General features: G+C 41.4%; 1 protein-coding gene across 1 annotated transcript; it reads right to left on the reverse strand.

The window, feature by feature from the left end:
* Window positions 1-1,874: 1,874 nt before the first annotated feature.
* On the reverse strand, window positions 1,875-26,644 carry LOC306841639 (uncharacterized protein). Its single transcript, XM_079371586.1, has 60 exons — window positions 26,571-26,644; window positions 26,324-26,395; window positions 24,857-24,922; window positions 24,711-24,761; window positions 24,345-24,416; window positions 24,129-24,176; window positions 23,309-23,362; window positions 22,254-23,192; window positions 22,007-22,126; window positions 21,792-21,884; window positions 21,621-21,683; window positions 21,207-21,266; window positions 21,066-21,101; window positions 20,914-20,976; window positions 20,777-20,827; window positions 20,634-20,702; window positions 20,482-20,550; window positions 20,286-20,393; window positions 20,068-20,124; window positions 19,797-19,862; window positions 19,411-19,476; window positions 19,275-19,325; window positions 19,130-19,189; window positions 18,507-18,569; window positions 18,215-18,313; window positions 18,057-18,122; window positions 17,905-17,985; window positions 17,316-17,408; window positions 17,192-17,239; window positions 17,005-17,067; window positions 16,154-16,222; window positions 15,791-15,830; window positions 15,645-15,702; window positions 14,750-15,095; window positions 13,841-14,241; window positions 11,295-11,342; window positions 10,614-10,683; window positions 10,453-10,518; window positions 10,337-10,381; window positions 10,187-10,243; window positions 9,766-9,831; window positions 8,934-8,993; window positions 8,786-8,848; window positions 8,517-8,576; window positions 8,383-8,451; window positions 8,231-8,293; window positions 8,080-8,142; window positions 7,929-7,991; window positions 7,426-7,503; window positions 6,482-6,541; window positions 6,296-6,367; window positions 6,016-6,087; window positions 5,606-5,680; window positions 5,455-5,508; window positions 5,293-5,328; window positions 3,765-3,839; window positions 3,636-3,675; window positions 3,513-3,558; window positions 2,583-2,997; window positions 1,875-2,497 (listed from the first exon to the last, which is right to left on the reverse strand). Exons 1-60 carry the CDS (start codon window positions 26,607-26,609, stop codon window positions 2,015-2,017), a joined length of 6,099 nt encoding a protein of 2,032 aa, XP_079227712.1. The 5' UTR covers window positions 26,610-26,644; the 3' UTR covers window positions 1,875-2,014.
* Between the last annotated feature and the right edge of the window lie 549 nt (window positions 26,645-27,193).

The following is a 27,193-nucleotide window of genomic DNA, read 5'->3' on the forward strand; positions in this document are numbered from 1 at the left end:
AAAGTCCAAGTCCATTCAAAGCAGTTCAATTTAAAACCCTGGAAGAGAGGGAAGAACTCGGATCTTTAGAGTTCGACGCATTAATAGAAAAACGCAGATTTACCGAGTTCAGTAAAAAGAGCAAGTCAAACGGCATCACATAGAAACGAGGTGGCATGTGTGTGTGACTGTTTCATGCACAATCAATCATGCAGGCATATAAACCAGCTGGATCAGATTCTTTCCGAGTTAAATAACGAGGAGGAAATACAAACCTTATACAACATTATAGAAGTTACTGAGCTCCATCGCGGAGCACTGTTATCAGAAATGACGAGCTCTTCCTTCTATGAGTCAGGAAAGGTGTCAGAGCTGGAGCCAGGAAATAATATAAACATACGCGTTAGAAAAGGTTACACATTTACTGATTTCACAAGGTGTTGAACATTATTACTCAGATGTCTAATTATTAAACGCCGAATGGAAACTCATATCAACTCATATATATATGAGTTGATATATATATATATATATATATATATATATATGTAGCTCAAGGCAATAAAAGAATTAAATTATACTATGTCAACATTCAAAGTCAAATCAATCGAGGAAGTTATAATCTCTCACATGGTCAGTCGAGCTGCTCAAAGTCACCGTGTGACTCAAACTGAGTGAATCATAAAACGTTCGAGTCCTTATCACCAGTCCTCTGGAATTCCCTGCCCATCTTCACTCCGTCTTTAAAAAGCTTCTTTAGACAGGCCAGAGTCCACCAGGTCAGCACCCAGTGTACCGACACTTCTATGGTTCACTGTGGCGATTATTGTGACTGCTTATAGGAGGATGTTAAGATTGATGTGAAGCACTTTGAGGCCTCTGTCTGGGAACAATGTGATATAAATAAACCTCACTATTTACTTACCTTGAATTGACTCATCTGATGAGAAAATCGCCACTTTTCTTCGTCTCGTTTGACCTGAAATAATATTTCATACATTTTTCATTTTTGGCCAAACTGTGACAGCTGTGATGTGATGTGGTCGTTTAACGGGACAGAGAAGCTAAAAGCTGCCCGACTCTTCTTGGTTCTGGTTCTAGGAAGAGGGGGTAAGCCCGTCCCTGAGGACCTGGGGAGAGGGGGGGGGGGGGGTGTCTGGATGCCTCGTAAGGAACTACAAGACCATTTAGGAGGAGCAGGAAATCAGAGCTGTAAGGACGAGCGATCCGGGTTCTACGTTCTTGGCAGCAGCGTTCTGAACGACCTGTGAAAACAGTGTTACAATAAAGCAGCCGGCTGAAAATCAAAGCACGACCACAAACAGTTTCGATGAACATTGGCTGATGGAGCCGGTATATAAACAGCTAAAAAAGCTGGCAGCATATTGACGTTAGTCTGAGACCATCTTAGGTTACAGCGGGCAAAGTCGAGAACAATGACTACTTTATGTCACAAGCTCATTTAATCAGACCCATCCCTTCCTTTGTTTGTTTCTCAACCTCACTTTACCTCAAAGACAAACATGCATGCTTATCGTGCGCATTCTCGCGTCAGTGGAGAGGTATCAGGTTACCTGCAACTTCCTCATGCAGACACAAATAGGTAAATAAAAAGGTTATTTTTCACCTTTTTAAAAAAAAGAAACATGACGCCGTTTGTAGGACTTTTTGTTTTAAAAGGTTTTCTTTTGGTTTCTAATTTACTGAAATTGGAGTTCCTCAAATTCTTGTTGAACAAAGTAATGAATGATGACTTTTGTTTTTTAAAGTGCTTCAAAATGCGGAGGGGCAGGATTATCTGCATTTTTTTTTTGCATCAGCTCATCACTCTGAGCCCCCTCCCCCCGTAAGTTCCAATCTTTCACAACTTGAAGAACTGACAGGAAGAGGAAAAATAAGCATAAAACCACTTTTATTGTTAAAACTACTTTAAATAATTTAAATATACAAAGAAAAATAAACTACAGCTTTATAAGATTTAGCTAAAACTTCATTTGGCAGAATAATCTGTTTTTGGTTTATAAACTTCTGTCCTTCATTCTTCAAGTTCAAGGAGTTTCTTCAGATCAGATTTCAACAGCTCTTCATCCACTTCCTCCTCCTCTACCTCCACCTCCACCCCATCCATGGTTCTCTGCAGCTCCTCCTTGATGCGGTTCAGCTCCAGCAGCCCGTCCTGCAGGTCTTTACAAACTTCGCGGATCTTGGCCGCAAATTCCGTCTTGGCTCCCTTGTTGAGCTCCACCGAATCCTTGGCCAGGAAGAAGACGTCCAGAGCGAGGAAGAGACCCGACATGACTCCGGTTGTGACGCTCATCACCTGAGCGGCTTTGGCGGCGCTTCCCGCGGCGCCCAGGACCTGGACGGTGCCGATCAGGCTCTCCGTGTTGATCACCAACGCCTTCCCGGCGCGGCCCCCCTCCTTCATCACGTGCTTGACGTTCTGGTTGAGGTGCTTCTTTGAGATGCTCTCGGCGTACTGCTCAAAGTTCCACTCATCAAGCGTCTCCATCCCCTCCTGTTAGGCGAGTAATGGTAACTTATAAGCGCTTTTACGCTTCACAAACTTTTGAATTTTTAAATTTTTTTTAACATCTTCTCACCTGCAAAAACTCCAGGCACTCCTTGATGTCCTTCATCTCTTCTTCGTAGTCTTGGATCATCTTCTCCACCTTCTTGCGGTCCGTCTTTGAATGCACCGTGTCCGTGATGTTCGCCGAGGCCGACGTCACGCCGCCTGCCGTGGCCACGCCGATGCCTACGGCAGTGACGATGAGCGACGTACCCATGGTGAAGGGCGCCAGGATGAGGCCGGTTATGGTCGTGATGGAGCCCGCCACGCTGGCCACGCCGCCGCCGACGCTGGCCGTGACCGTTTTCTTGTGGAACACGTCGGCGGCGTCGGCCAAGCAGAGCAGCTCCAGGATCCTCTGCTGGAGCGAGGCGCCTCGCTGGTTGAAGAAGCGCACGAAAAGACGAGCCGCCATGAAGACGCGGTCAGCTGCTTGTTCCACCACTCTGAGGCGAGGAAACAAGGGGGGGAAAAAAAAAAAAAAAAAACTTTATTCAAACTAAAGCAAGAAGCAGAACGTTTTTACTCTTAACATTTGTTTTCATCATTAGGCGCCAAATCTCCCGCTGGCGTTAATATCAGAGTGTGAATTGACATGTAGCGTTAGCACGTTTGGGACAGTCAGAAGTCCATTTATCGTTTAAAGGCAGGGTTGCTAAAACGAGCGGAGGAGCGCTTCTTGACCAATGGCGTTGGTGCATGCAAGTGAGGGGGCGTGGCTTTTGAGGCTAGCACCGAGAGGAGGGCGTGGTTTCAGATGGAGCACTGAGGGAAAGCCACTTTCAAAGTCATGCTAGCTTATCGAAAACAATACCAAACCCTGCGTTTAAAGAAGTGAAGATTTAAACAGCTCGTGAAACAGCGTTGTCTGGAATATTAACCGCAGTAATGTGATGGGTTAAAAAAATAAATAAAAAAGTGGTCAAGTGTCCAAATTAATACCTTCAGTAGTCATACTTACTCTTCAGCGGCATCATCCTGGTTAGCAACGTTCCACTCGTCCCATCCTAACGAGAAATTAGATTCTTTTAAGCAACAGCATTCAATAATCACCAAAAGATCATCAAATATTCTCATCACAGACCCTCGACTGTTCTCCACCACGCCACCAGGCCGTCCTCATCCTGGAAAAGACCAAGCATAACACATTTACAAAAAAACGTAATGTGCAGGGTTTTTAAGTTAAAGCGTCATGTGGTGTCTCATGGCTTACGTCGAGAGGGTCGGGAACACTTCCTTCACTGGGCACGGGTATCTCTGCCATCTCTAGAGTCTGAACTTCCACCGTCTCCTCAAACACAGAGCACGTGTGTCACAATAGTTAAATAGCACTATTAGTGTACAATTCAGTTTTATTGGGGTAAGACTTGCGGTCACATTCCTCGTGCGTGACAATGTGCTTGGCAATAAATTAAAAACTAAATCCGACTCAGATTTGCCTTTCAAAAAAAAAAGAAGAAAAAAAGAAACAATGTTTGGACTGAAATAACATTTGAAGTCAAAGTGAGCTGCCTCAGGGAGTCGTGACAGACAAGCTCAGAGCACATTATTAAAGGGTGAAGATGAACGTCTTCCATCTTGTTTACAGGCTCATTATTGTGACTTGAATTGGAGAGAAGCCACTTTATTTTAATCCAACTTCGGTGAAATAGCCGCCTGACAGAGAGAATAAACCAACTTCTGCAGTCCGACGTGAGTTCTTCATTTCTATTCTTTACAAGAAGCCATCCAGAGCAGCTGTCCTTTCATTCTTCATTGTTCTTTCAAAAGTTCCCTCGTCATGTGCCGTAGGCCTCCGAGTTGTCATGATAAAAGCGATATATAAAAAAGAAAACAACCTCGGCACAATAGAGTGGACTTGAGAAGCTAAAAGGCAGCTGATGCCGTTCAAACGGGACAGAAAACGTCCCAACAAAGAGATGCGTTTGAACGACATGGGCAAATAGAACCATGGCCGTCTCTACACACCCTTTATAAATACACGAGTCTGCCTGGGTTATTGAGGCCGCCGTGAGCTGCGTATGCTTTTATTGACACGCTTTCATAATGTCTCTGCAAAGTGACTCGCATGAGAGGAAATGATTACTTGGACAAGCAGCGAGAGTAAAGTGGACTGTGGACACGGCAGCGATACGTTCACTATTTGTTTCGTGTCCTGAAAAAAAGACAAAAAAAAAAAGTGAATCAGGAAACACGACAACGCCAACACGGCTTCTATGTTTCAAGCAGATTCTCTTCAGGTTGAGACTCGCAGTTGAGTCAAACACATGTGGGATTAATTCATGCCATCACAGCAGAGGGAGTCTCCAGCAGACATCTCTCAACACCGCCGCTCATGAGCTCCTTTCACTCGAGACGTTTAAGAAGCAAATGAATGAGGCGTCCTCGCTTCAAGCATCCACAGCGAGTGTAGCTGAAGGACGAACCCGGAAGGTTTCTCTCTGCAGGAGGATCAGTGCTTGTGTCAACGTTAAGTCGCTCAGAGTGGACCATCGACATTCAAACGTCACCGACGACTGATCGTCACGACGACGTAGAGGACCGTCGTGCGCTTCATTCGTCTGTGCTGCACGTTGGTTCTCTTTATTTGTGCTCGTGTTTATTTTGGAACTGAAGGTGCATCGTGTCGTCTATTCTGCCAAGATGAGCTTTGACAGCTCACGTTAAAAAAAAAAAAAAAAAAAAAAAAGGGGCTGTATTGGTTATTGGAAAGGTCGTTTCAACATAAAGCTCTCTCTCACCTGGGTCAGCTCCTGGGACTCAGACGATGCAGAGTCCTGTGGAGAAAGAAGATGAAAAAACAAAAGATGTAAAAACTCAAACAGTCATGTTTAAAGCAAACGTGTTGTACAGTAGTGTCACTGATTGATGAAGTGGATCACTGGAGAAGTACCGACTGGTACCTTTGTTCCCGACCCGAACAACGCCGTGGGTAGAATTCTCTTGAACTTGAACGTCTGGAGAGGAAATGGAGAACACGTCACTTCAGGTGTGATCAGACGAGTGTGAAGGTCAGGGGTCAACCTTGGATTCAGTAACTACAGGTGAACGTACCATCCTTCTCTTTGGCGCCTCTGTTGGCTGGCTTTTCACTTCGCAGCTGGCGTCGCCATCAGTGTACCAAACAGACTGGAGAGGCGGAAGAGCGTACATTACTGAGATTATCTGACAGGTGCTTTATTTTGAAATATGAACTAGCTCTGTTGGGATGTCCCACAGTGACGCAGGTCAGCACAATGAGCCTTTCATTTGAAACCTTGTGATGATAAAAGTGTAATCCGGGATCAGACGCATGAATTAATACGAACTGTCGACAAAAGACTCATGATAAGACACTGAACTGTGAGTCATCGGTGATTCGTCAGGAGCTTCTCACTTGGCAGCTTGTGCACATTTTATCCCATCGATCAGGTTCAAACTAGAAAGTAAACGAACACATGGAGGGGCGGAGCCGAACGTCTTACATGTCTCTCGATGGTGCTGTCGTCCAAACTCTCAGTGCTGGTGGAGAGCTCTTTCTGGAAACTTTTGGGTTCCTGAGAACAAAAAAAAAAAAAAACTTAGCTTACTTTGTTGTTAAAAAAAAAACATGTATTAAAGTAAGCTAACTGTTAGCGTCCAAGGATCAAATTACATAAGCAGAGATTCTCCACATGCATATACATCATGTATTTTACACTAAAGGGACGGGCATTGGAAATGAGCATTAGCTATAAAAGCTGGTGGTGAGGTGTGTTGTAAAACCTTCACCTGCGTCCTCAATGACGACTCTGTTTTGGACTCCGCGGAGTCCGTTTCACATTCCTCCTCTGGCATCTGCATCGCCACAAAACAAACAGAAATGCATCCAGCTAACACGACGTGTCTTGGAGAATGACGTGCTTCAACAATTTGACGTGTGATCACGAACTCTGACGCTCTGCACCGTACCTGTGTGTAAGACCTGAAGGGGTTGACTTTCTGCATCATCCCTTTGAACATCCCCGGGTTCTACAAAACGATCCAGCAACAAAGACCACAGATACAAGTTAATACCCATCATTCATCACTTTCTGTGGAGTCAACAAAGAACAGGCAGAGTGTGCGTGTGTGTGTGTGTGTGTTGCATTCATCCCGGGCACCACTGAATCCGACCCAACATTCCCACTCACTTCCTGCTCTGGCGGTTTTAAAGCTGTCAAACAGCAGCAGCTCAGCAGGGTAGTGAAGAGTTATTGCCGTTCCTCGCTCCTGCGATCAGCGCTGTGCTCGTAAGGCCTCAAACTGTCTGACCTCCTTCCATCAGGACCACCAACAAACTGACCAGTGCCAGTATGAGCGGGACATGTGCTGCACTTTACACTGGAAAATTCAATGACAGCTGCTGACCTGTTCTAGTTTTATTGTAACTATTATCTGATTTTATCCCTCAGTAGATTTTTAGTTATGCATCTATGTCACACCACGCGGGGCTGGGAGAAGATCATTTTGTGTTTTTCTATGTGTGCATATACATGAGAAAAATGACAAATAATTGAATCTTGAATTCTGAGTGTAAACAAGGTCACATTTTGAAAGCAGACTTTCTACAAGGCTTAATCCTCTTCTCTGGCGCCATCTGCTGGTAGATGGGACAAAAAACATTTGCAGACAGCTAAATCCAGGCCGTCTCACCTTTGATACAGCCGTTCACAAGATTAACTTTATTTCTTCCAGTGGGAACATTTCCTTGGACTCATTAAGGATGCTAATATATAAATAAAATTTAATTGGCCCAAAAACTCCCTATTAAAACGATCTAAGGTGACTTTGTATTCCCATCCTTCGACCCCCTGAGAACTCTTCTTGTTTCTGGCTCAGTCTGCTCTTGTTATTATTTGGACATTCAGTTCTACCTGCTTCTCCGGGAGGTTGTTGTTTTCCGTTAAGCTTCCCTTGCTCGAGGACAGCTCATTGCTGAGAGGCTTGGAGTCCTGAAACGTCGACAGTCGGGAGGGAGAGGGAGAGAGAGAGAGAGAGAGAGAGAGAGAGAGAGAGAGAGAGAGAGAGAGAGAGAGAGAGAGAGAGAGAGAGAGAGAGAGAGAGAGAGAGAGAGAGAGAGAGAGAGAGAGAGAGAGAGAGAGAGAGAGAGAGAGAGAGAGAGAGAGAGAGAGAGAGAGAGAACTTTTAAAAACAGCCGAACAAAGTATAGGCGCTTTTGTTTCTTTTTTCAGACGTAGTATCAGAGTAGATGTCGCTCTTTCCCTGACGGCGAATATCAAGAGCTACAACTACTCCGATACTATACGTCTGATAAAAGAAACAAACGCCCGTCGTAATTGAAGACATGAACGTTTTTGAGTTACAAACAGAAAGTGAGGATGAGAATGAAAGGCTTCGTTGATATCTGTCCTGGTACCTTTGGCTGTGAGGTTTTGAACGGGTTGACCTTTTGCATCTTGTCTTTAAACGTACTGGGATTCTGAAACACAAAGACATCATCCTGTTCTTAATCAAGCGACCTCCACGAGCAGAACGAGACCCGGTTTTGCTGAACTGCACAGCTCTACCTGTTTCTCTGTGTTGCTGTCTGCTAAGCTTCCAGTGCTGGAGGAGAGTTCGTTGTGGAGAACCTGGGAGTCAACATGCAAGACAAACAAAGTCACTGAGAGTGCAAAGAAGAGAAGAGGAGAACTTCCCTTCAGTATTATACTCTGGTACCTTTGGCTGGGAGGATTTGAACGGGTTGACCTTCTGCATCATTCCTGCAAACATCCCTGGAGTCTAGATAAACGAGACGTCGACAGCACAATCAAACACCGTCTGAATGAAGCTTTAAGACTGGAACTTTAAAATCCAGGGATTATATTTACTTCTTTAGCTTCACTTTCTTTTCCCGTCTCTGCAGACTGATGATGAGCCTCGTTTTCTGGAACCTGCTGCTGACAGAACAAAGATGGTGGTTTAAGTGACAGGTGTTGGTATATTGCGTGCAGAGAGCAGATACCTGTGTCAGAGGCTTGTACGGGTTCACTTTCTGCATCACGTCTTTGAACATCCTGGGGTTCTGAAACAGAAGCTCCAACTTAACTCTGAGCTGCGTCCAGTTAAATTCACTACGACAGAGAATGATCGTCCTCTGATCGAGAGCCGTCCATGAATAAAAAAAATAAATAAAAGAAACTAAGCTGAATAAAAAAAATTAAAAAAAAAGTGATTCAAAAAAAAGGGATTCATTGGGTTTCTTAATGACGTCGCTCGCCTTCTTTCACCCACCTGTTTACAGTCTGAACCTCGTCCCTGTTCCAGTGACTCCGACGACGACGAAGCTTTCGGGACCTGCGTCGGAACATTTAGCCGAGTCCATCACAGACGCTTCGTTCTCGTGGTTAATATTCCGACGAGCAGAGAACGCTCGGCTTACCTGTGGAGTCGATTTGAAGGGGTTGACCTTCTGCATGACCCCTCTCAGCACGCCGGGGTTCTGAAACACACGTCTCAAATATTTAGAACTGGATGCACCCCCCCCCATACAAGTCTTGAAGAAATGCAGATTCATGATATTCAGGTCACCGGTTTATACATTTAACCCTATAAAGCCTGACATTAAAAAACAGCCAGAAAATTCTTTTATTTATTTTTTTAGAACCGAGACGTTTAGTAAAGGTTTTGACAAAATCCCTTTTTTTTTTTTTTCATGACATTTGATACATCAGGGTTTTTGGCTTTGATTTCAGAGGAATTGTTAAGAAAATACCCAAAAATGTGTTTTAAGATTTAAGGCATTTCAGTCATTAATTAAATCATGAAAATAGTGTGTTGGTATTATGTAAGGCTTAATGTAGATTACATTAAAAAAATGTGACAAAACACCTGACTGTATATACCGACACATTTTTAACTATAATAAAAAAAAGAATCAATTAGGTAATGATGCATTGATTCAACACAGAAGATATTCATTTTATATAATGAGTAACAATATAAATATTGTTCTTACTGTAACTTTTTAAAAATTAGCAAAGATTTTCCTGCTAAAAGTGTGCGGATGAGGTCATGACATCGGCCATTTTGAAAAGGTCAAAAAAACAAAAGCCCTTACACTGCCTGCAGTATACTGATAATCCACTAGAGAGCAGAGTACATGCATCTGATCATATACAGAAGGTTTTTAAAGAAAGTTTTGATCATAGTGATAAGATAGAGGTCTCAGAATAGCATTAACCAGTATTGTAGTTCTTTATTGTAGTTCTTACCTGTGTGGAGTCTGCTCCCTGATCTAGTGAATCAGAGGAAGCAGCTTTGCTGGCTGTGGAAGGAGCCTGAATGAAGAATAAAAACATACTGCTTGAGTGAGGAACTTTGGGTTTATTTTGTCCCCCCCTCTTCTTGGACAAAGAAGAACCTACTATCTCTTTGCTCATCTTATTCTGCTCGTGTACAGAGTAAATACCTCCCTGTTGTCTATTACCAGTCAAAACTCACGGGGAATTTTTTTTGCAGCAGAGAATGTAAACAAAGTCTGTTTATATAATTGCCTTTTCTGTTTTTCTATTCCTCTTCTTAAAAGTCAGTTTTCTTAGCCCATAAAGATGCATCAGTTTTATAACGAGCCCAAAAACTCCTCAAATGAGTTGGTTTAAAAGTTGCTTTTATCCTCCTGTTGTCATGTCTTACCTGTGACGTGTATTTGAAAGGGTTGACCTTGTGCATAACACCCATCACGCCAGTCCTCTGGTGTTGATACAAAACAGATTAAATAAGGTCAGACATACTCAGCAGTAAGTTGATGTTGAGATATTAGAAATGCGGGACTCTGATTCTTACCTTCGCTTTGGGGTTCGTCTCACTTGTGACCTCATTGTTATTTTCCTGTGAGAGAGAATAACAGTCAGAATGTGGGGGACACACCTTTTGGTCCGCGTTTGGGTTTTAACACTCACCTGTCTGGATTCAGCCACCCCAGCATCAGGTCCGCCCATGCTGTGTGTGATGGGGCCGTCTAGTTCCTGGTGATGAATAATACGCCCTCAATGAATTAAACAAACACATCAAGACAAACAAAACACTGTCCCTTCCTTCCCTTTCCCCGAGTCATTCATACCGCCTCGCTGGGTCTCGGTGTCACATCTGGAGCTGTTGGAGGGCCTTTGTCTCTTCTGAACATGTTCATTCTGAAATACAAAAGTTTGAAAAGGTAAGCAGGTGGTGAGTCCAGGATACAGATCAGAAACTCTGACAGTCACGTGGTCCCTTGTTCACCCCAATCTCGACAGCCCGACAAACCAAACTCCACTCATATTATATTAGTATTTTAGATGCGTGAGCCTATGTGTGGGATAAGTTGTTCAATGTGTGTAAGATGCTTCGTGGAAAATAACATTAAACTGTAAAAAAACAACAACAACCTTTCACTGAAAGAACCGGTTGTTTCCACTGTGTGCACACTGCGTCAGCTGATGGCTTACGTCAGTTTCAGCCTGAGCATGAAAGCCGGTCAGGAAAGTTACAAAGTGTCGGTACTGTAGGGGTTTACTCAAAAAAAAGATTCAGCCGAATTCATAAAAACCCGTCAAACTGAGCGGGGATGAGTGAGGAAATCGCTTTCATCGACGTGTATCGAGCAAACAAACACTACAAATCTTTGAACTGGTCGAATTTTGAACTGAGTTTGGCGTAAAACGTCATACAGGCTTCAGAAACAGCGTCGCTCTTTGTGCACGAGCGACCATGGAGGAATGTTTGACAACACGAAACGACACAATGAAAGAAGCAGGGTGCCTACCTCAGTGTTGCGCCAGAAAAATAAAAAAGAAAAGACAACTCTGAGTTGCTTCAACACACAACAGAAGAGTAAACTAGTTTATTAAAAAAAAAACTCACTTCCCGTTCATCACAGAGACGTCAAACTGGTTTGGCGTAAACTGAGGGCGTAGATACCTCACAGGTGTTTGATTACCGATGATAATGACACTCTTCCAAGCTCTGATTTCAAGTGAACATTCAGTTTTAAAAAAAGCGAGTACCTCCTACAAGTACTTCACTCTGGGCCTCAAGCTACGCATAGTTAAGAGAGTCCCATGGTTTATGAGAGACACCTGTGTTTCCTGAGCTGGGGGCGTGGCCTCTTTCCTCCGGGATTTATTGGCTCCCATCTTTACCTGACCGCCTCACTCGAAACCCTCAGCATCATTAACTCTGGTTTATGCTTCATGCTGAGGCTTCTGTTGTCACCAACCTGTTTCTTATTTATTCAGAAATTATTGATTCACCTTTTCAATAACAATATAATAATGGAAGTATTATAAGAAAGGAAATACCTTAATGGGAATTATTGGATACGTCTTAAAGAAACATTACCTTAGTAATAGATTTCCAACGATCCCTGAAACCAGAATAATTTAGTATCAAAACTAGTTTCCGAATCAAGTCTTGACCCAAGAATCAACTATAATAATTTCATCATATCCTCTTGTATCAGTCACGTGTGCTCAGTTTCATTTGAAATAAAATATTTATTCACAAATACCATTAAATCACAATATTTTAATATATTTAAAGACAATATTTCCTTTTTTTGCATTCTTTTTAGGTTAATACAGGTAACATCAGGTTACTATGATGAAGACACTGATTGTGTGGATCACTGACAAGATAAAGCAGGGGCTATATACAGTGGGGGTCGTGTGATTGGCTGGCGGTGAACCCCGCTCTCGCCCAATGACAGCTGGGATCGGCTCCAACCAACCCATGATCCCAAAACTAGATAAGCCACTGAGATAATGGATCAACGGTACGAGAACAACACTTTTTTCTTAAACATTTCTCAATCATGACGAGTAATAATTACAGTCTATTTACAGCATCTGAACCCATCGACAGCTAAGTGTGAGAACAGGATATTACAGGAGCACATACAGGATAAAAACATGACGCTCGGCACACCTTCATGCTTCTGCACATGTACATACATTTAAAAGGACAACACAAGGTAAAACCAAAAGTGTACCAAGTTTTTGTTCAAACGTTATACGGCACTCATCTAACAATTCACCTGCAATATCTTTAAAACTATTTGTTTAGAGGTCTTTTATGGACAGGTAAGAGCCCATTTTTCTTTTGTTGGGCTGAGAGCTTACGCCAAAAGACAAATAAAATCGCTGTGATACAAACAGGTGAAGGTTGTGTATTACTGACTCACCAGTCAACCACTTCCACCAATTTAGCATGAGGGGAGTTGCCATGAGTTCAATGTGCCGTGAAATCTGGTTATAAAGCATCGTTTAGTTTTGGTCTGTGGATCACTATCTTCAGTTTCAGAGAGAAACAGATGAACAACAAGTATGCAGAAGGTTACTATTTACACGCCGAGTCCTGAGGCTAAAAAAAATGGCAACTTTAATTATTTTAATTTCAACTTCAACCCTGTAACAGTCCCTAAGGCAATGCATATTTTGTTTCATTGTCTGCAGTTTCCTTCCTCCCCCCCAATTCTCGTCAACATTTGATTCAACATTTGATTGAAATTTTGCTTGAATTTCCCTTGGGATCAATAAAGTATCTATCTATCTATCATCTATCTAACATTTAAAATAAAATCTTTACATTGATTACACTCCACAAATTTAGAGCTAAAATATACTTTAATATCGTTACTTTGTGAATATACTTCTTTATCAACTCTGTTATATGGATTAAATATGTGATTGCAGTACTGCTTCACTGGCCTCCATGATACTGAAAGGTTTGTTTTATCTTCACTGTAGTGGATGATGGTGATGATGCTGCTAAAACACAGTTCAGATGTCTAAACCATCAAACAACTTTGGACTCAAGTGCAACATTTAGATTCACCTCATGTTTAACCTCTTAATTGATACAATAGTGTGTAAAGTGCTCAATTTAAAAAGGTGTCAGTTTCCCTGGTACTTGGCCCAGCCCACGAGTGTTTAGTAAACATCTTACAATATAGTGCAAATACAAAAGTCACCAAGGTTTAATCAACATTTCTTAGTCATTATTTGGTTGTGATTTTCATTTACTGCCAGTGATTTTCTTGTTTTTTTTTTTTTTCAGTGAACTTGCGATTGAGTGATTTTTTTAAATAAATAAAAAGGTGTTATCAAATCGTGAGTCTGTTTTTAGCAGGATGTTAAGAGAAAAGTTTGAGTTGAACCCACTTTTAATGTCCTCAACTGTCAGTTCAACAGCAGATCTGTCCGTCTGTTGCCATGAATTCCTTTAAAATCAACAGTTCCCTTCTTCAGCCAGTAGAGGGGGTCAACGATCTTTGTAAGTCAAAGTGGCGTCTTTCATCACAATCTGGCTCACACGTTTCCAGTAGCCTCCTGTAGCTCCTCTCTGATTGCATTTAGCTCCACTACTCCATCATTGAGCACAGTCGCCACCTCCTTTATCTGAGACACCACCTCTTTCTTGCATCCTTTCTTCAGCTCTCTGGTGTCCTTGATGAAGTACTTGTCCATGCCTCCAAAGAGTCCTTGAACCGCGGCCACCAACGCATCCGTTATCTCGGTCGCTCGCATAATAGGCGAGTCCGCGAAGCTGATCATCTGAACTGCCCGGCGGGTCTCCCAGTCCTTTGAGTAGTGCTGGGTGCCCGACCTGAGGAATGGATGGCCGCGGAGTTTGTACAGGCCCTGGTTCACAAAGTGGAGGATCTTCCCAATGTCCAGAAGGTGAGCCTCATTCTCCTCCAGAACTGTCTCCACCTTGGGAAGTGGAAGGGAAACATCAGAATCTTTGATAAGCTTGGAAAAGTCAACAGGAAGTTTAACCAGGAAGTCAACCCTGGTCACTGTCGCCCCTGTCAGGCATTTTTAACTCTTTTTTTGTTGTTGTTGTTGGTGTAAACACTTAAAGTATTAGAATTGTGATCGTGGTTATTCTGAATGTTCTTACAATATTTGCCGATAATCCAACAAAGACTAACTATCTGAAACAAAGAGTAATGACAAATCTTAGGCTGAATGGTTTAGAGTTGATGAACTTTCAAAATGCTTCCCAATCTGAGACCTTCAGCCTTGTCGAGACGCAAATTAAGACAGTGTATCATGTATAAGGTCAATATTGGAGTTGTGAAATTCAACAGAAATCATTTGCGTTTTGTCTTTTGAATAAACCCAGATTTTTAAAAAGGGTCCTGTGATGATTTTTTTTTCTGTAAATGTTGCCAGTCAATGTACATACGACATATCTACCATCGAATTCGGGGCTTACCTTCTTGCGGTCGTGCATGTTGTTGACATTATCCGATATTGCCGCAGAGGCGGATGTGATTCCGCCAGCTGTTGCCACGCCAACACCAACAGCGGTTATGATGAGAGAGGCCCCCAAAGTAACGGGGGCCAGTGCCAAACCGGCAATGGCTGCTACACCCCCGACAGCTGTGGTGGTGCCCCCGGTGATGCCAGCAATCTTTGCCTTGTGGTGGAAAGTGCTGATGTTGTCTGCGATGGCGTGGAGCTTGATGACAGACTGCCATAGGACCTCGGCACGCTCTGTGAAGACCTTGTTGTAGACGCATATGCCGCGTTGAACTTTATCAGCCAAGATGCTGAATGACCTGAGAGTCATTTTAGAGGGAAAAAATTCAAAATTTGGTTTAGTGTGAACACAGAAATATATCCAATATTTACCAAACTCAACAAATATTCCATCAACTCTACAACCCAGAGCGTAATGCTGCCTTAAAACACATCTTAATATCTTCTTTTGACTCTAAATTTCATGATCTTGAGGTTGGATGGTTGCTTATCCTTCATGGCTGACCAAGTCAAATACATTACAATGTCACTGATCCAGATAAGTCAAGCTATCAGTCAAATCAATTAACTCACCTAACCCCGCTACAGATCAAAAATCCATCAGTCCTAAAGATGATGGGGCGCTACAATCAAAAAATGTTGGTATTTTTGGCTTGACTGTACTTAATGATCAATTTAGCTGCAGCATATATTCTCTGTCGATCCACAAAAACACTTTGCACAACTTTTGAACCGTTCAGTTTGTTTCAGCACAATACTTAAAAATCATCTCGCACACTTTTTAAACTATTAGCTTGGTTATAATATTATCACTTTCAATTCTGTCAAATACAAATAAGTATAAGTACTTCTCTTCGTCCTCCTTTAAGACTTGGTCCTCGTCATCTGATGGCACCTCATCCCATTCTGAAACAAAGTCAGGTTACAATACTATTGGTATTTGTTCTTTTCTTTGTTCAGAATCCCGTCATAGCTGTTGTGGTTTGAGACTCACTTTCCACAGTGTTCCACCACTCCATCAGACTGTCCGTGTCCTGTGACAAAACAAACAACATGATGACAAATGAATTGCCTCTTGGGATTCATAAAATATTTCTGTTTCTGAAATCAAAAAACAGATTAACACTAAACTGCCAGGATTAAAAAGATACAGTAGTGGATAAAAAAGAAAAAAAGAAAAAAAGATTGTGTTTTGGATGCAGATGGACTAGCTTTAAGGTCCGGCCTCGAGTGTGGAAAAGATAGACCTCCGGGTAGCCTTTGGGCTTTTGGGAAAAAACCCAAAAAGAAATCTTTGAAAAAAAAACAAAAAAAAACAATGCTCATATTTTTAGTCCAAGTTTGAAGACAAACTGACCCCTTCCCCGTCGTAATCCTCCAGACCTGCAGCAACCTGCTCATCCATCTGAGCCGCTAACCACTCGGCCTGAAACAAAGACAGAAAACAAACCAGGAAATATGTCAAGACTTCTTTGTTTCATACTTAGATTCAAAGATCAGACATCAAAACACGACTTTATTTAGCCAAGACCTTTGTATACATCAAGATTTAAAAAAAACAAAACAAGTTGATGCTAATATGCTAGCATGTTTGCTATGTTGCTAAACTGGCTCAGTCACATGTTAAAAAGGAATGTGTCTGATCAGGAACAGAGAAAACAACTTTTTAAAATAGCTTGAAGTCAAAAAGCGTGAAGTATCATGATGGTAGCTGCTTTGTAAACAACATGACTATGCAAGAGTTCTAAAAATCATATTCAACCATTGAGCACAACAAGTTAATATCATAAGAGTAAAATGATAGATGCTTCATAGTAAGCTCTACGTTACCTCGACAAAGATAATAATGCTGAACAAGCACATTAAAAACACAAGATTACTCTCAACCTGATTGATCTTGTGTTTTTCCATTAGGCTTGCCAGGTCTGACTCACTGGAACATTTTTAACCACAAAGGTATTCTCATCAACGCCAGCAGTCCTGTTGACCGATTTAAACAGTGTTTCGCTTCATTGCGAGTTCCAGTTGCATAATTTTTCACGTTGTAAACAAAGCAAAGGTGGAGTCAGATCATTCCTGAAATCTAGGTCATTTTTTAAAGGTCGTTTACTCTTTGAGCCAAACAAAACTAATCAACGGATCAACCATTTTGACACTAATCACTGTCCAAAGCTTCGCACTGACTCATTTTAAAAAGCGCAAACTCACCTTGGCGGCCTCAGACGGGTAGTCTCCAGGTGGCTCTTCACACTCTGAATCCATTGCTTTGCTCTGTGAAGACTATGGAATAGAAAAAAGGAAAGCAAAAGCATTGACTTTTTTGTAAAGATGTGCTCGCAAGAAAAGCTAAATCTTTCTTTTTTTAACTGGATTAACAAAACGTTTTGAGTTTCACCTTGGGCTTGAAGTGTTTCTTCAAGTGTTTCAGTTTAGATGACTTCTTCTGTTAAACAAGAACACAAGGATGAGAAACCCCAAAGTAAAAGATCAAAATGTGAGAAATTGAGTGACGTGGATACCGGTTTGCAGGTGTCCTGCTCATCTTGGTCGCTGTCGTACATCTCCGGACTCATGAATTCTTTTCCTTTTTGGTTAAAATCCTCAAAGTCATCCTGCAAGATATACGAGGAGTTAGTAATCCATCAAACAAACAAATGGGTTCAGTCTGGCCGTCGTTGATTTGCATGGTGGGGGATCAGCACTCTTATGTTTCGACTTTTTCTTAAAAGGAGGAAAAAAAAAAAAAAAAAAGACATCTATTTTGGAAAACAATCTTGTTCTCTGTTGCACTGACAGTCTCATTAAAACAGTCTGGTGTTGAGCGAAGAGTTGCTCTTTCATTCAGGGAGTCTGAAAGGAGTCATGTACTGTGAAATGAGACTTTTCAGCTCAGTGATGCGTTCAGCAGCACAAGCACCTTTGATAACTTTGTTTTGTTGCTAATCTTCTCTGTCAGAATGATCTGTGCTTTCTTTGGTCTTTGCATTGGGTAACAGGGTGTTTCTACAAAAAGAAGACACTTCCCTTATACACACAAACAGCTGCTTCTGTGAGCTTGTTACTGACGCCATTGTTAAAAAGATACTTTCACATCACATTGAAATGTACCTGTTTATCCATCCCCTCTAAATCGTCATCATCTAACTTTTCTGCGGAGAAGCTGCCCTTCTTCTTTTGGAGAAGCATGTCCTCCTGTTTCAAAAATAACATTTGATCACATTTATTTTAAGCCTCGAGTGGATCCCTTCCAAACATCTCACGAAAAAATGATTTACTTTGGAGCTTCGACGACCCACGTGCAGCATTTTCATCTTTGTCGGTTTCTTCTGTGGATGAAGGAGGAACAAAAAAAACCAAGTTATGATGACAGGCTACATAGCTGTTAATAAAACTCTGTATGATTACAAATGAAACATACAGGTTTGACATCTTCCATTCCATATGGGTCCCCATCTCCATTCAATCCAGCAGACATGTGGAGCGCCCTCTGTAACTCTTCATCATCCATAATATCAGCCTAGGAAACAAATCAAAGCCATTACTCTGAGTGAAAACAGTATCTTCTGATTTAAAAGCACAGAAGACTGTAATACAATGTATTTTTAGGTTTTAGTCAAGTCAGCAAATAATTACAAAAAAAACAACTCAAAATGTACAGTTTGAACACATCATGCAAACGTACCACATTTCTATCAATGGGATAACGGTACCTTGCTTGTTGACTGAAGACGACTCTGGCGTTTCAGCTCCTCTACACTCTCAAAAGCATCGTCCTAAGATCGAGGGGGGAAGAAAGTGATCATGTAGATATGGAAAACCAAGAAACGTGATGGGAGTTATTCATGATGTAAAAAGGGAATTAATGTCACAATATCATTTTTATTAGATCTATGTTGGTGCTTTCTATGCCCCCAATTGAGAGACACAGCAGTGGATAGAGTCGGGAGTCAGGAGAGAGGATTAAACAAGTGGTACCAAATGCTATTCTTAAACTCCCATTGCTATAATTATGGAAGGCAACAACTTCCAATCATGAATATATTAAGTAATCAGATATGGTGCACAAAGGTTTGCACTGCTATCACTCCCAAAGATTTACTTATTTATTTGCTATACGCATTAAAGAAGGAAACATTTAGAGCCCGACCGGGCTCTTCATCAGGTGCTAGCACTGATATCCAGTCTTTTTCTTTTTTACGACTCAGCACCTAAATAAGTGATGAGTGTGTTTGCCGACTTCTTCTGGGCAAATCAAGTCATCCACACAAAAAAAAAATGAAGTCATTGTCATACGAGGTGAAGCTAAGGTAACTGAACTGAAGGAGATCCTTACCTGGGACTTTTTTCGGGGTGTGTAGCCATACGCACCCAAATCCTCATCTTGTAATTTATCCTGAGGAGGAAAAAAAACCCAAAAATGTTGAACTGCTTAGCAGGCACTGTTCAAACCCATCATACTCCAACATGCAGAGTCCTACCTTTGAGCTTTTACGAGGCGTGTATCCGTGCGCTCCCTTCAGTTGATCAGTCTGGAGAAATTGAACATAAAAAAATGTCATTAAGTCTTCAACAAAAATCTATGAAATAACAAACGGTAAAGTAAAAGACTGATACCTTTTCTACCATGATAGAATATCCCCTTTGTGGTACAAACTTGATCTTCATCTTCTTTGTCTTCTTCTGCAGAGAGAGAGAGAGAGAGAGAGAGACTGTCCAAATCAGTGCATGCCAGAATATTCATAAGTCTACCTTTAAAGGGGACATATTATCCCCTTTTTTTTTAACCTTTTCAGTCAATCCCCCTGTGCTCTAAATGAAACATCTGTGCTGTGCTTTGGTCCAAATATAACATGAATCAAGCACCAGAGGAGGTTTGTGACCCTGCAGAAACCAGCACTCTCAGAACGCTCCGTTTTGGTGTCTGTCTCTTTAAATGCAATGAGCCCCCCCTAAGTTTTCCCTTTAGACATCACTCCTTCACAATATATAATTATAACAACCTCTACATGATGGGCTTCTCCTCCATTTTCCTCGTCCTCACCAGTGCTGCCATCCAAAACGGTCCCCTGTTGACAATGATACACTGAATCAAAGACGTTTAGTACGACTCATATTGGTCTTTGAGTACTTTGGAATAAAAGTTCATGATTAATATTTTTTTTCCTGATTTATTATGAGTATTTTTGTCCAGTACTTAATAAGTATAATTATTTAGAAGCTCAAAGTCCAGAGAAAAGACTTTTAAGTGTCTGGAAGCTGCTGGTTCATTACCTCTGACCATCGACGTATGGTGGAGTTTTTCTTGCCGAGACTTTTCTTATCAACCTCCTGTTGTGGGATTGGTTAAATAAAGTTAGCACATTTGTGACATTGTTCTTAGAAGTCAGGTGTATGCACTTGTTTTAGACTGAAGGATGGCTGGAAACCAACAGATTTCATGGGCCGATTCAAAGACAGAATAAATCATAAACTGCCTCAGACGATCTCACCTTCGACTCTTGGAGTAAATGTCCGTCCATGTGCGATCCATCTGGCACAGAGGAATTAGTGGATGCTCTTCTTAGCAGCTGGTTGACTTTGGTCTTCAGTGGTTTCTTCTGTTATTAAAGAAGAGATTTAAACAGGACTGGTTTAGAGATGCTCCTCGGTAACAGAATATACATCTCTTTTTAAAAGCTGACTTACTCTGTAGTCCATCCCATTCTGTTCCCCGTCTTCATCTTCTCCAGCTAAATTCCATTCTGAATAATAATCCTGACAAACACAAGGAATCACAGGTCAACAAATACAGGTTTAATACAGACAGATGCTTATAGATTTTATATTTTTCATCTTACCTTTGAAGATTTACGTGAAGTGGGTAGCGTCCTGCTCTTGCCTTCTTTTCCGTCATCAGGAAACTTCCCCTACAAAACCAAAATCATGACTGAACACCTTCACACGATCGAGGCAGAACCACTGTACTGTTTGCTTCATTTACCTTCGACCCTCTTCTGGAGAGAAGGGACATTCTGAGTTTTCGTTCCTTTTTCTGTAAGAAAGCAAAAGTTGGTCAGAAAACCGAAAGACATTAAATAATCAAAAAACTCAGCCGGCTTGTTTTGTTATAAATGGTACCTTGCCATGACTGCCGGGGCTGTCTTGATCTTCCCCACTTCCACCATCAGAGTTCTCCTTCATCTAAGAACAATGATAGCCTGTATTAGAATTGTCATTGTGCTTCATAATATACAGTATAAAGCTGAATAGAAAAAAAACGGGGTCTCAACCTTGACAGATTCTCGGCGTAGTCTCAATGTTCCAGACTTAATGAGAAAAGAACAGAGCAATAAGAATGGATTTCAAAGAAAACATTGCTGTTTGACATATAAGATATAATAAATCAGGTTAAATATGAAAATGTTTTTTACTGGTTTGAAGTCGGGGGCGAGCTCTGGACTGTCTTCGGGCCAGTCTTCAACACACTTTTCCTATGTCGGTGAAGCAAACGTATATATAGATGGTTTGCAAAGAAATACAACATGTTTACTTAATGTCGGGCCAATCTGCATTCAAATGTTCTCAAAGTCTGATTGGCAAAACGCCATCACACTAGCAGCTATTCGCTTTCAATGACCTCATGGCGTTTTTTTCTTATTGTTGTCAAACTAAACTTCACATTTTTAGCACGACCACGACTTCAGTTTTTAATGATCAACCATCCGTGTTATTAACATAGCCTCAGGGGTTCACATTTATAATGCAGTTTCTCTCTTGTCTTGTTAATTACTAAATAACTGTGACAAACTTATTTATACGTTGTATAGTGAATCATGCAAACACACCTGTCCGATAAGCAGGACGTCTTCGTAGATAACATTGTTTTCAGGGTCCGTTGGTTTATTTTCCTGTAAGAAGAAACACTCCCATTGAAAACCTGAACAGACTTCCCAAGCATGGCACAAACTGTAGCCTGTGGTAATTATAATGAGGTTAGATGTAATCAGAATGCCGACCGGTGTTTTGGGTCTTTGTCGAATAACCGGTTTTGGGATTCCTTTGAAGGATAGTTTTGGTGATGTTTTTGGCACAGGTGGATCAGGTTTAATCTAGACACAACCCAAAATAACAAGTTAAATCAACCATGAGAACAACACTTATAGAAAGTGAATAAGTGAGTTTCTGTAAACAAGCAGACAATCTTAAAAGTTAGACTCTGTTTTGAGCGTACAATGTTTGCTGGTAAGGGTGGTCTTTCTGGTTTCGGTGGCTTTTCGGGCACGGGTGGCTTATTGGTCTTCTGTAGTTTGGTTCGAGGAAGCGGCTTTGGTGGACGTTTGAAGGTTCTTACCTGGAGGATTTGTTATAAAAAGGTAAAAAGGTGCATGCCATATAAATCAGAATACATCTCAGATTATCAACAATGTACATTTGGCTTTAAATATTCGGCCAAATGTAAAATATTACTGGTGACCTACATGGTTCATTTGAGCTTGGGACTGGCTGGGTGTCATAGACAGATTCCTGGCCCGACTGAAGGGAGATGGCTGAGCGATGTTATGTTCAGGAGTTTGCAAGTCATAAGACAAGGCTCGGGTGTCCAGATTGGAATCAAACGGTGTTGCCTTGACGAGATCTGGTGAAGATATATCCGTCTTTGTTTCTGACCAACCATCCTTGCAGCTAGTCTTCGATGGAAGTGGTTGGAAGATGTCTGGAGAACCAATGGAAACATCTTGGAAAGGGTCATATTGTTTTGAGGGAGTCGTACCAAAGGGGTCCTCCAAACTGGAAGTGTCTTGAAATAAATTACTTGGAATTGGGCTTGGGAATGGGTCAACTGTAGATGTGGATGACGGTGAAAATATATCCACAATTTCTTTGGAAGACCTTTTAAAATCCTGCTCTTCGTTGGCGAGTTCCCCGCTCTTATTGGGAACACCTTGAAACAAATCTACTTCCTTGTTTGCGGCTGTGTAAAAGGGGTTTGCCCCCATAGGCTGAGTAGACTCAGACAGATGATTCTTGGAGTTTGAAGGAGATTTAAATGGGTTGGCAAAGGCACTTGGAGATTTTTCAGAAAAATTCTCCTCCATGTTGTCTCCAGCACGGGACAGTAAAGGTTTGGACAGATTCTGTGTTTCTGTCGCACTCAGGGTTACATCATGAAAACCGCCATTGGTAGATGTGTCTTGGGCCGATGTCGACTTCTGGAAAAGCCCCTTTACATGGTTTGGGGTAACGGCATCTTGAGGTTCGGAAAAATGTGCTCCATTTTCCACAACTTTAATTTCAGCTTGAAGATCCAGAGCTGAACTCTGGAATTCAGGTGGTGGGAAAAAAATGTTGTCAAGGTTGGGTTCCTGGGAAGTTTTGCTCCCTGCGTCTTCCTTCAGATGGCCTTTGCTGCCCGATTCCTTAAAAAAAACAAAAAAAACCCACAAGGTCACTAGGAACATGTTTTGAGAAAATGAAGGTATTTAAAAAGATAATACTGTAATCTGGCTTAAGAAACAGGAATTTTGTTACTCACCAAATAATACGAATACAAAGCATTGTTTCTGGCAAAACCTCTGTTGAGTCCATTCTGAAATTGAAACGAGATGGAAGATAAAGACTGAGAATATCTCTTTTGGACTTTGAACATTTTAAAAATCATCACGTTTTTACACATGCACAAAACTCCTGAAATGTTCCAACGTTTTCAGAATGAGCTATATTTTTTTTTTAACTCAAACTGCTGAGTTTTCCACCCTCAGCGAAACTTGTCCTGACAGCCCCCTACAGTAAGTGTTATAGTGTAGGACTCTTTCATCTGGCCTCCGCCCGTCCGGTCCGACAGGGAAAACGTCCCGCTATGAAGGATATACGTGAATAAGAAAGTCTGGGAGACTTCAAAGATTGACTTTCGTCAAAGCTTCTGTCTAGATACTTTGTGGAGGAACCACTTGTAAATGGAGAACTTCCTGCTCTCCATTGGATAAGAATTCAATAATGACATATAAGAAATGTTACATTTAAGTGTCTCCAGAAAAGCTGTGCTGCATGAATGAAATACTACCCGAGCAAAATGTTTGCCTCCTACAATACTAAATGTATCTCCAAAAAAAGTAATTGCCTAATTTTTCAGAACTACATAAAGTAGTATAGGTTAATTTTAGAGAAAACTCCAAGATAATCTCTTTGAAAACATTAACAACTGACATGGGAGATGATGTCTGATCATGATTCATTACTACGAAAATATATTTAGACTGCCAAAAACTAAACACGCCTACACTATGTAGAGATCTCCTGATAACAGTGAGTCACATCAAATGTGTTGTCATGTGTCAAAAGGGAGTAGATTATACCTGTGCCGCTGCAGGAGAAATATTTGTACCCTCTGCCTCCAAGCCGCTCTGAGGACAAACAACCATTAAACACAAAGACATGTTTGTGTTACAGGAATGTAGCGCTCTCGCACACACTGCTAGATTCATGCTCTCAGATAAATCACAGCACGCGTGTCTTTGAATTGTACTGCGTGACATTTGTGTGTCCTCTATACAGTAGATGGTGGATTTCACCTGTCCAAAGTGCAGCTTGTGCTCGTCCGTCTCGTCTGCAGCCGCTACAAGATCTCTGAAAGACTGGCCATCCTGCGGACAACGCAAATGTTATGGTGAGCGACAACGTAGTGAAGGAGGGGTAAACATCGGAAGTCACGCATGGGGATGAGAAAGTCACGCGTTGCTTGTCAGAAATGTAAACTGGCTCTTCATACGATACAACAAGCAAGTGGCTGCTTGTTCTCCAACAGCCTTGAAGTTGTTTTTTTTTTGCTCTTGCCTTTGTGAAAACAATAACTGGGAGTGTCCATACAATGCACAGGTAAAGTGTGACTTAAGGCACTCAGCCTGCACTTCTCTTGGTGCTTAGCGCTGCCTTCTGACCTGTTTGCTGGCAGACGATCCACTGGATTCAGAGTTTGATGAAACAAGAGTCTGAGTATGGAAAGAAACGAATCATAGTCATTTCTTCCAAATATGTATTCTCAGTGAAAACGTGATAGTAGTGCAAGCAGAGTGTAGTCACTCACCGTGTATTGATTTTGGAAAGGGCTCTGGGAAACTTTCTTTAGCATATGTTGTAGCGTCACAAGACTCTGAAGAAAAAAACCCAACAATATCACCAGCTGATCACGTTTTCTTTCTTTCTTTTTTAGCTGACTGAGGTCAAAGTTTGTCTAGCTACAGACTCACCTTCAAGAATGGAGCGCATGTGTGAACTAGTTCAACTACTTCTGTGCTCGCTAGATTCCCCATTCAAGTCAAAGTACAAATCACTGACCAGAAACAGATCCAAACATATCCCGAACTTTAACTTTAGCTTGCACAAAGAGAGACACATGAGACTGCTTTTATTTACGATCAAGAACTTTGGTTAATATCGCAAGATTCAAATAGGATTATGAATCTCTGTAAACGCTGCTGTACGGGATTGATGCCATCAAAGTTTGGTTGTTAGAATGAAGAATCAAAATTGAATTAAATATGTGTTGGTCACTGGAAGAGGAGCTTTAATTAAAGTACTCCGATATAACAGCATAATTAGATCCTAAAAAGGTAATTGCTAATGACTAACCCTATAGTCTAAATTGTTTAGTCTTTGATCAGAAGTTGTTCCTTTGTGTCTTTTTTTAGGCTTTGCTATTCAAATAAATCTAAACTCAGAGGAACATTTTAATGAAGGTGTGACAAGAGACGATTCCTTCTGCCCTGAGGGCTTAACTTGAACAAAAAGAGCCGTCAGCCATCACAGACATGACAGTGCAAAAAAATAAAACACACAACAGCTGACATTATGCTCCTTAGGGCTTCTCGGTCTGTTTTCCTTAAAAGTGCATCATTTAGATTTGGTTGTGAAATTTTTAAAAAGAGAAATGAAACAATTCGATGCTATATTTTCTAAACTAAATACACGAACTTTACTCAAAAAAAAGGGGGGGGGGGGGGGGGGGGAGCTAAAAAGCTGCAAGGAGATTTTTAGTTTCACCATGACTTCTCATGTAGTACTTGTACTTTTACATTTCTGTAACAAAACTACACAGAACACTTTTAACATGATACAGGAGTTAAAAAAAGTAAAACATTATTTTATTGGAACACTATCACTTTTATTTACAAAACCAAAAAAAAGACTCAACGTTTGGTGACGTCAATTGTTTTGATTGTGATTAATGTGCGTCTCCTTTCCTATTGCATAGATGCAGCATGTACTTCAGCAATATGTTTAATGACAATATTTACGTGTTTTTATTTTTTTGTTTTTTTAGGTTTTGTTTGCTAAAACTTTCCGCTGTGTAAATGTTAGTTATAAATGTCAACAGTGCAGAGCCACATGTCGTGAACTGGAAGTTGTTCTGCTTGAGGATAAAATAATAAACATGGACGCTGGTTGTGTTGTTTACTGACAAATCTCTCAATCAAATCTCCGAAATCCCAGCACCATCAAAACAACAACAACTGAGTCCACGACAGATTTATTCCTAAAGGAAGTGACTTACAGGTCGTCTTTCACTGGATACAGAGTCTGTTGCTGCCACATCTCCATGTTGGTCAGACCCGACCTCGTTCTCCTAATTATTATCATTCACAATTAAATTACAGAACAACAAATACACCAGCTTAAATGTTTTCTTTTATCATCAAATAAACTCACAGAAATGTTTGACAACTTAAAATTGTTGCTTCATGAAAAACAAGCTTTCCTCAATCCCACCTTTTGCGTAAATGTAACGTTTCAGTTCTTACCGTAGTTGTATCTTCTCTCATGGTCACAACAAGTGGCATCAAATTGATTCACACCTCGTTTGAGTCAATGAAACGCCTCAGCGGGTCTGCAGGACTGACAGCGTTCACGCAGGTAATTATATCCCAGGTTTGATTCACCTGTGTGAAGTCAGCGCGTCCCCGTCAAGACATTTCAAAATAAGAGTCGTTAGCGTGCACGCACCGTCCAGGCTGCAACCACCACCTCGGATTTTAAACAGGAGCGCTTCTAGGGTCTGTTGGGGCCTAAGGCAAAACATTGGGGGGGGGCCCTCCAACCAGCGTCCCTTCATTCATTTTCAAATTAGCAGAGCATTGAGAGTTGGTGCAGTCAGATGGGGCCCCATGAAGGAGGATTCCTGTTGTTGCAAAATGTGCACAATATGAGGCAATGCTGTAGTTTAAACTTTGTCAGCTGTTAGGGGCCACCTTCTGGGCTGGGGCCCCAAGCAGTTGCCTGCCTTGTCTTTTGACAAACAGAAGCAGTAGCTCTGTTTATAAATGATACAAATGCAGAATTGCCAAAAAAACCCCCAAAAAAACAAAATTGTAGTTCATTGTCCACTCTCAGCTTGCTGCAAAAGCCCAGAAAGCCTCCGTAGGTT

Source organism: Symphodus melops (genome assembly GCF_947650265.1).
Source record: "Symphodus melops genome assembly, chromosome: 20".
NCBI classification, from domain to species: Eukaryota; Metazoa; Chordata; class Actinopteri; order Labriformes; family Labridae; genus Symphodus; species Symphodus melops.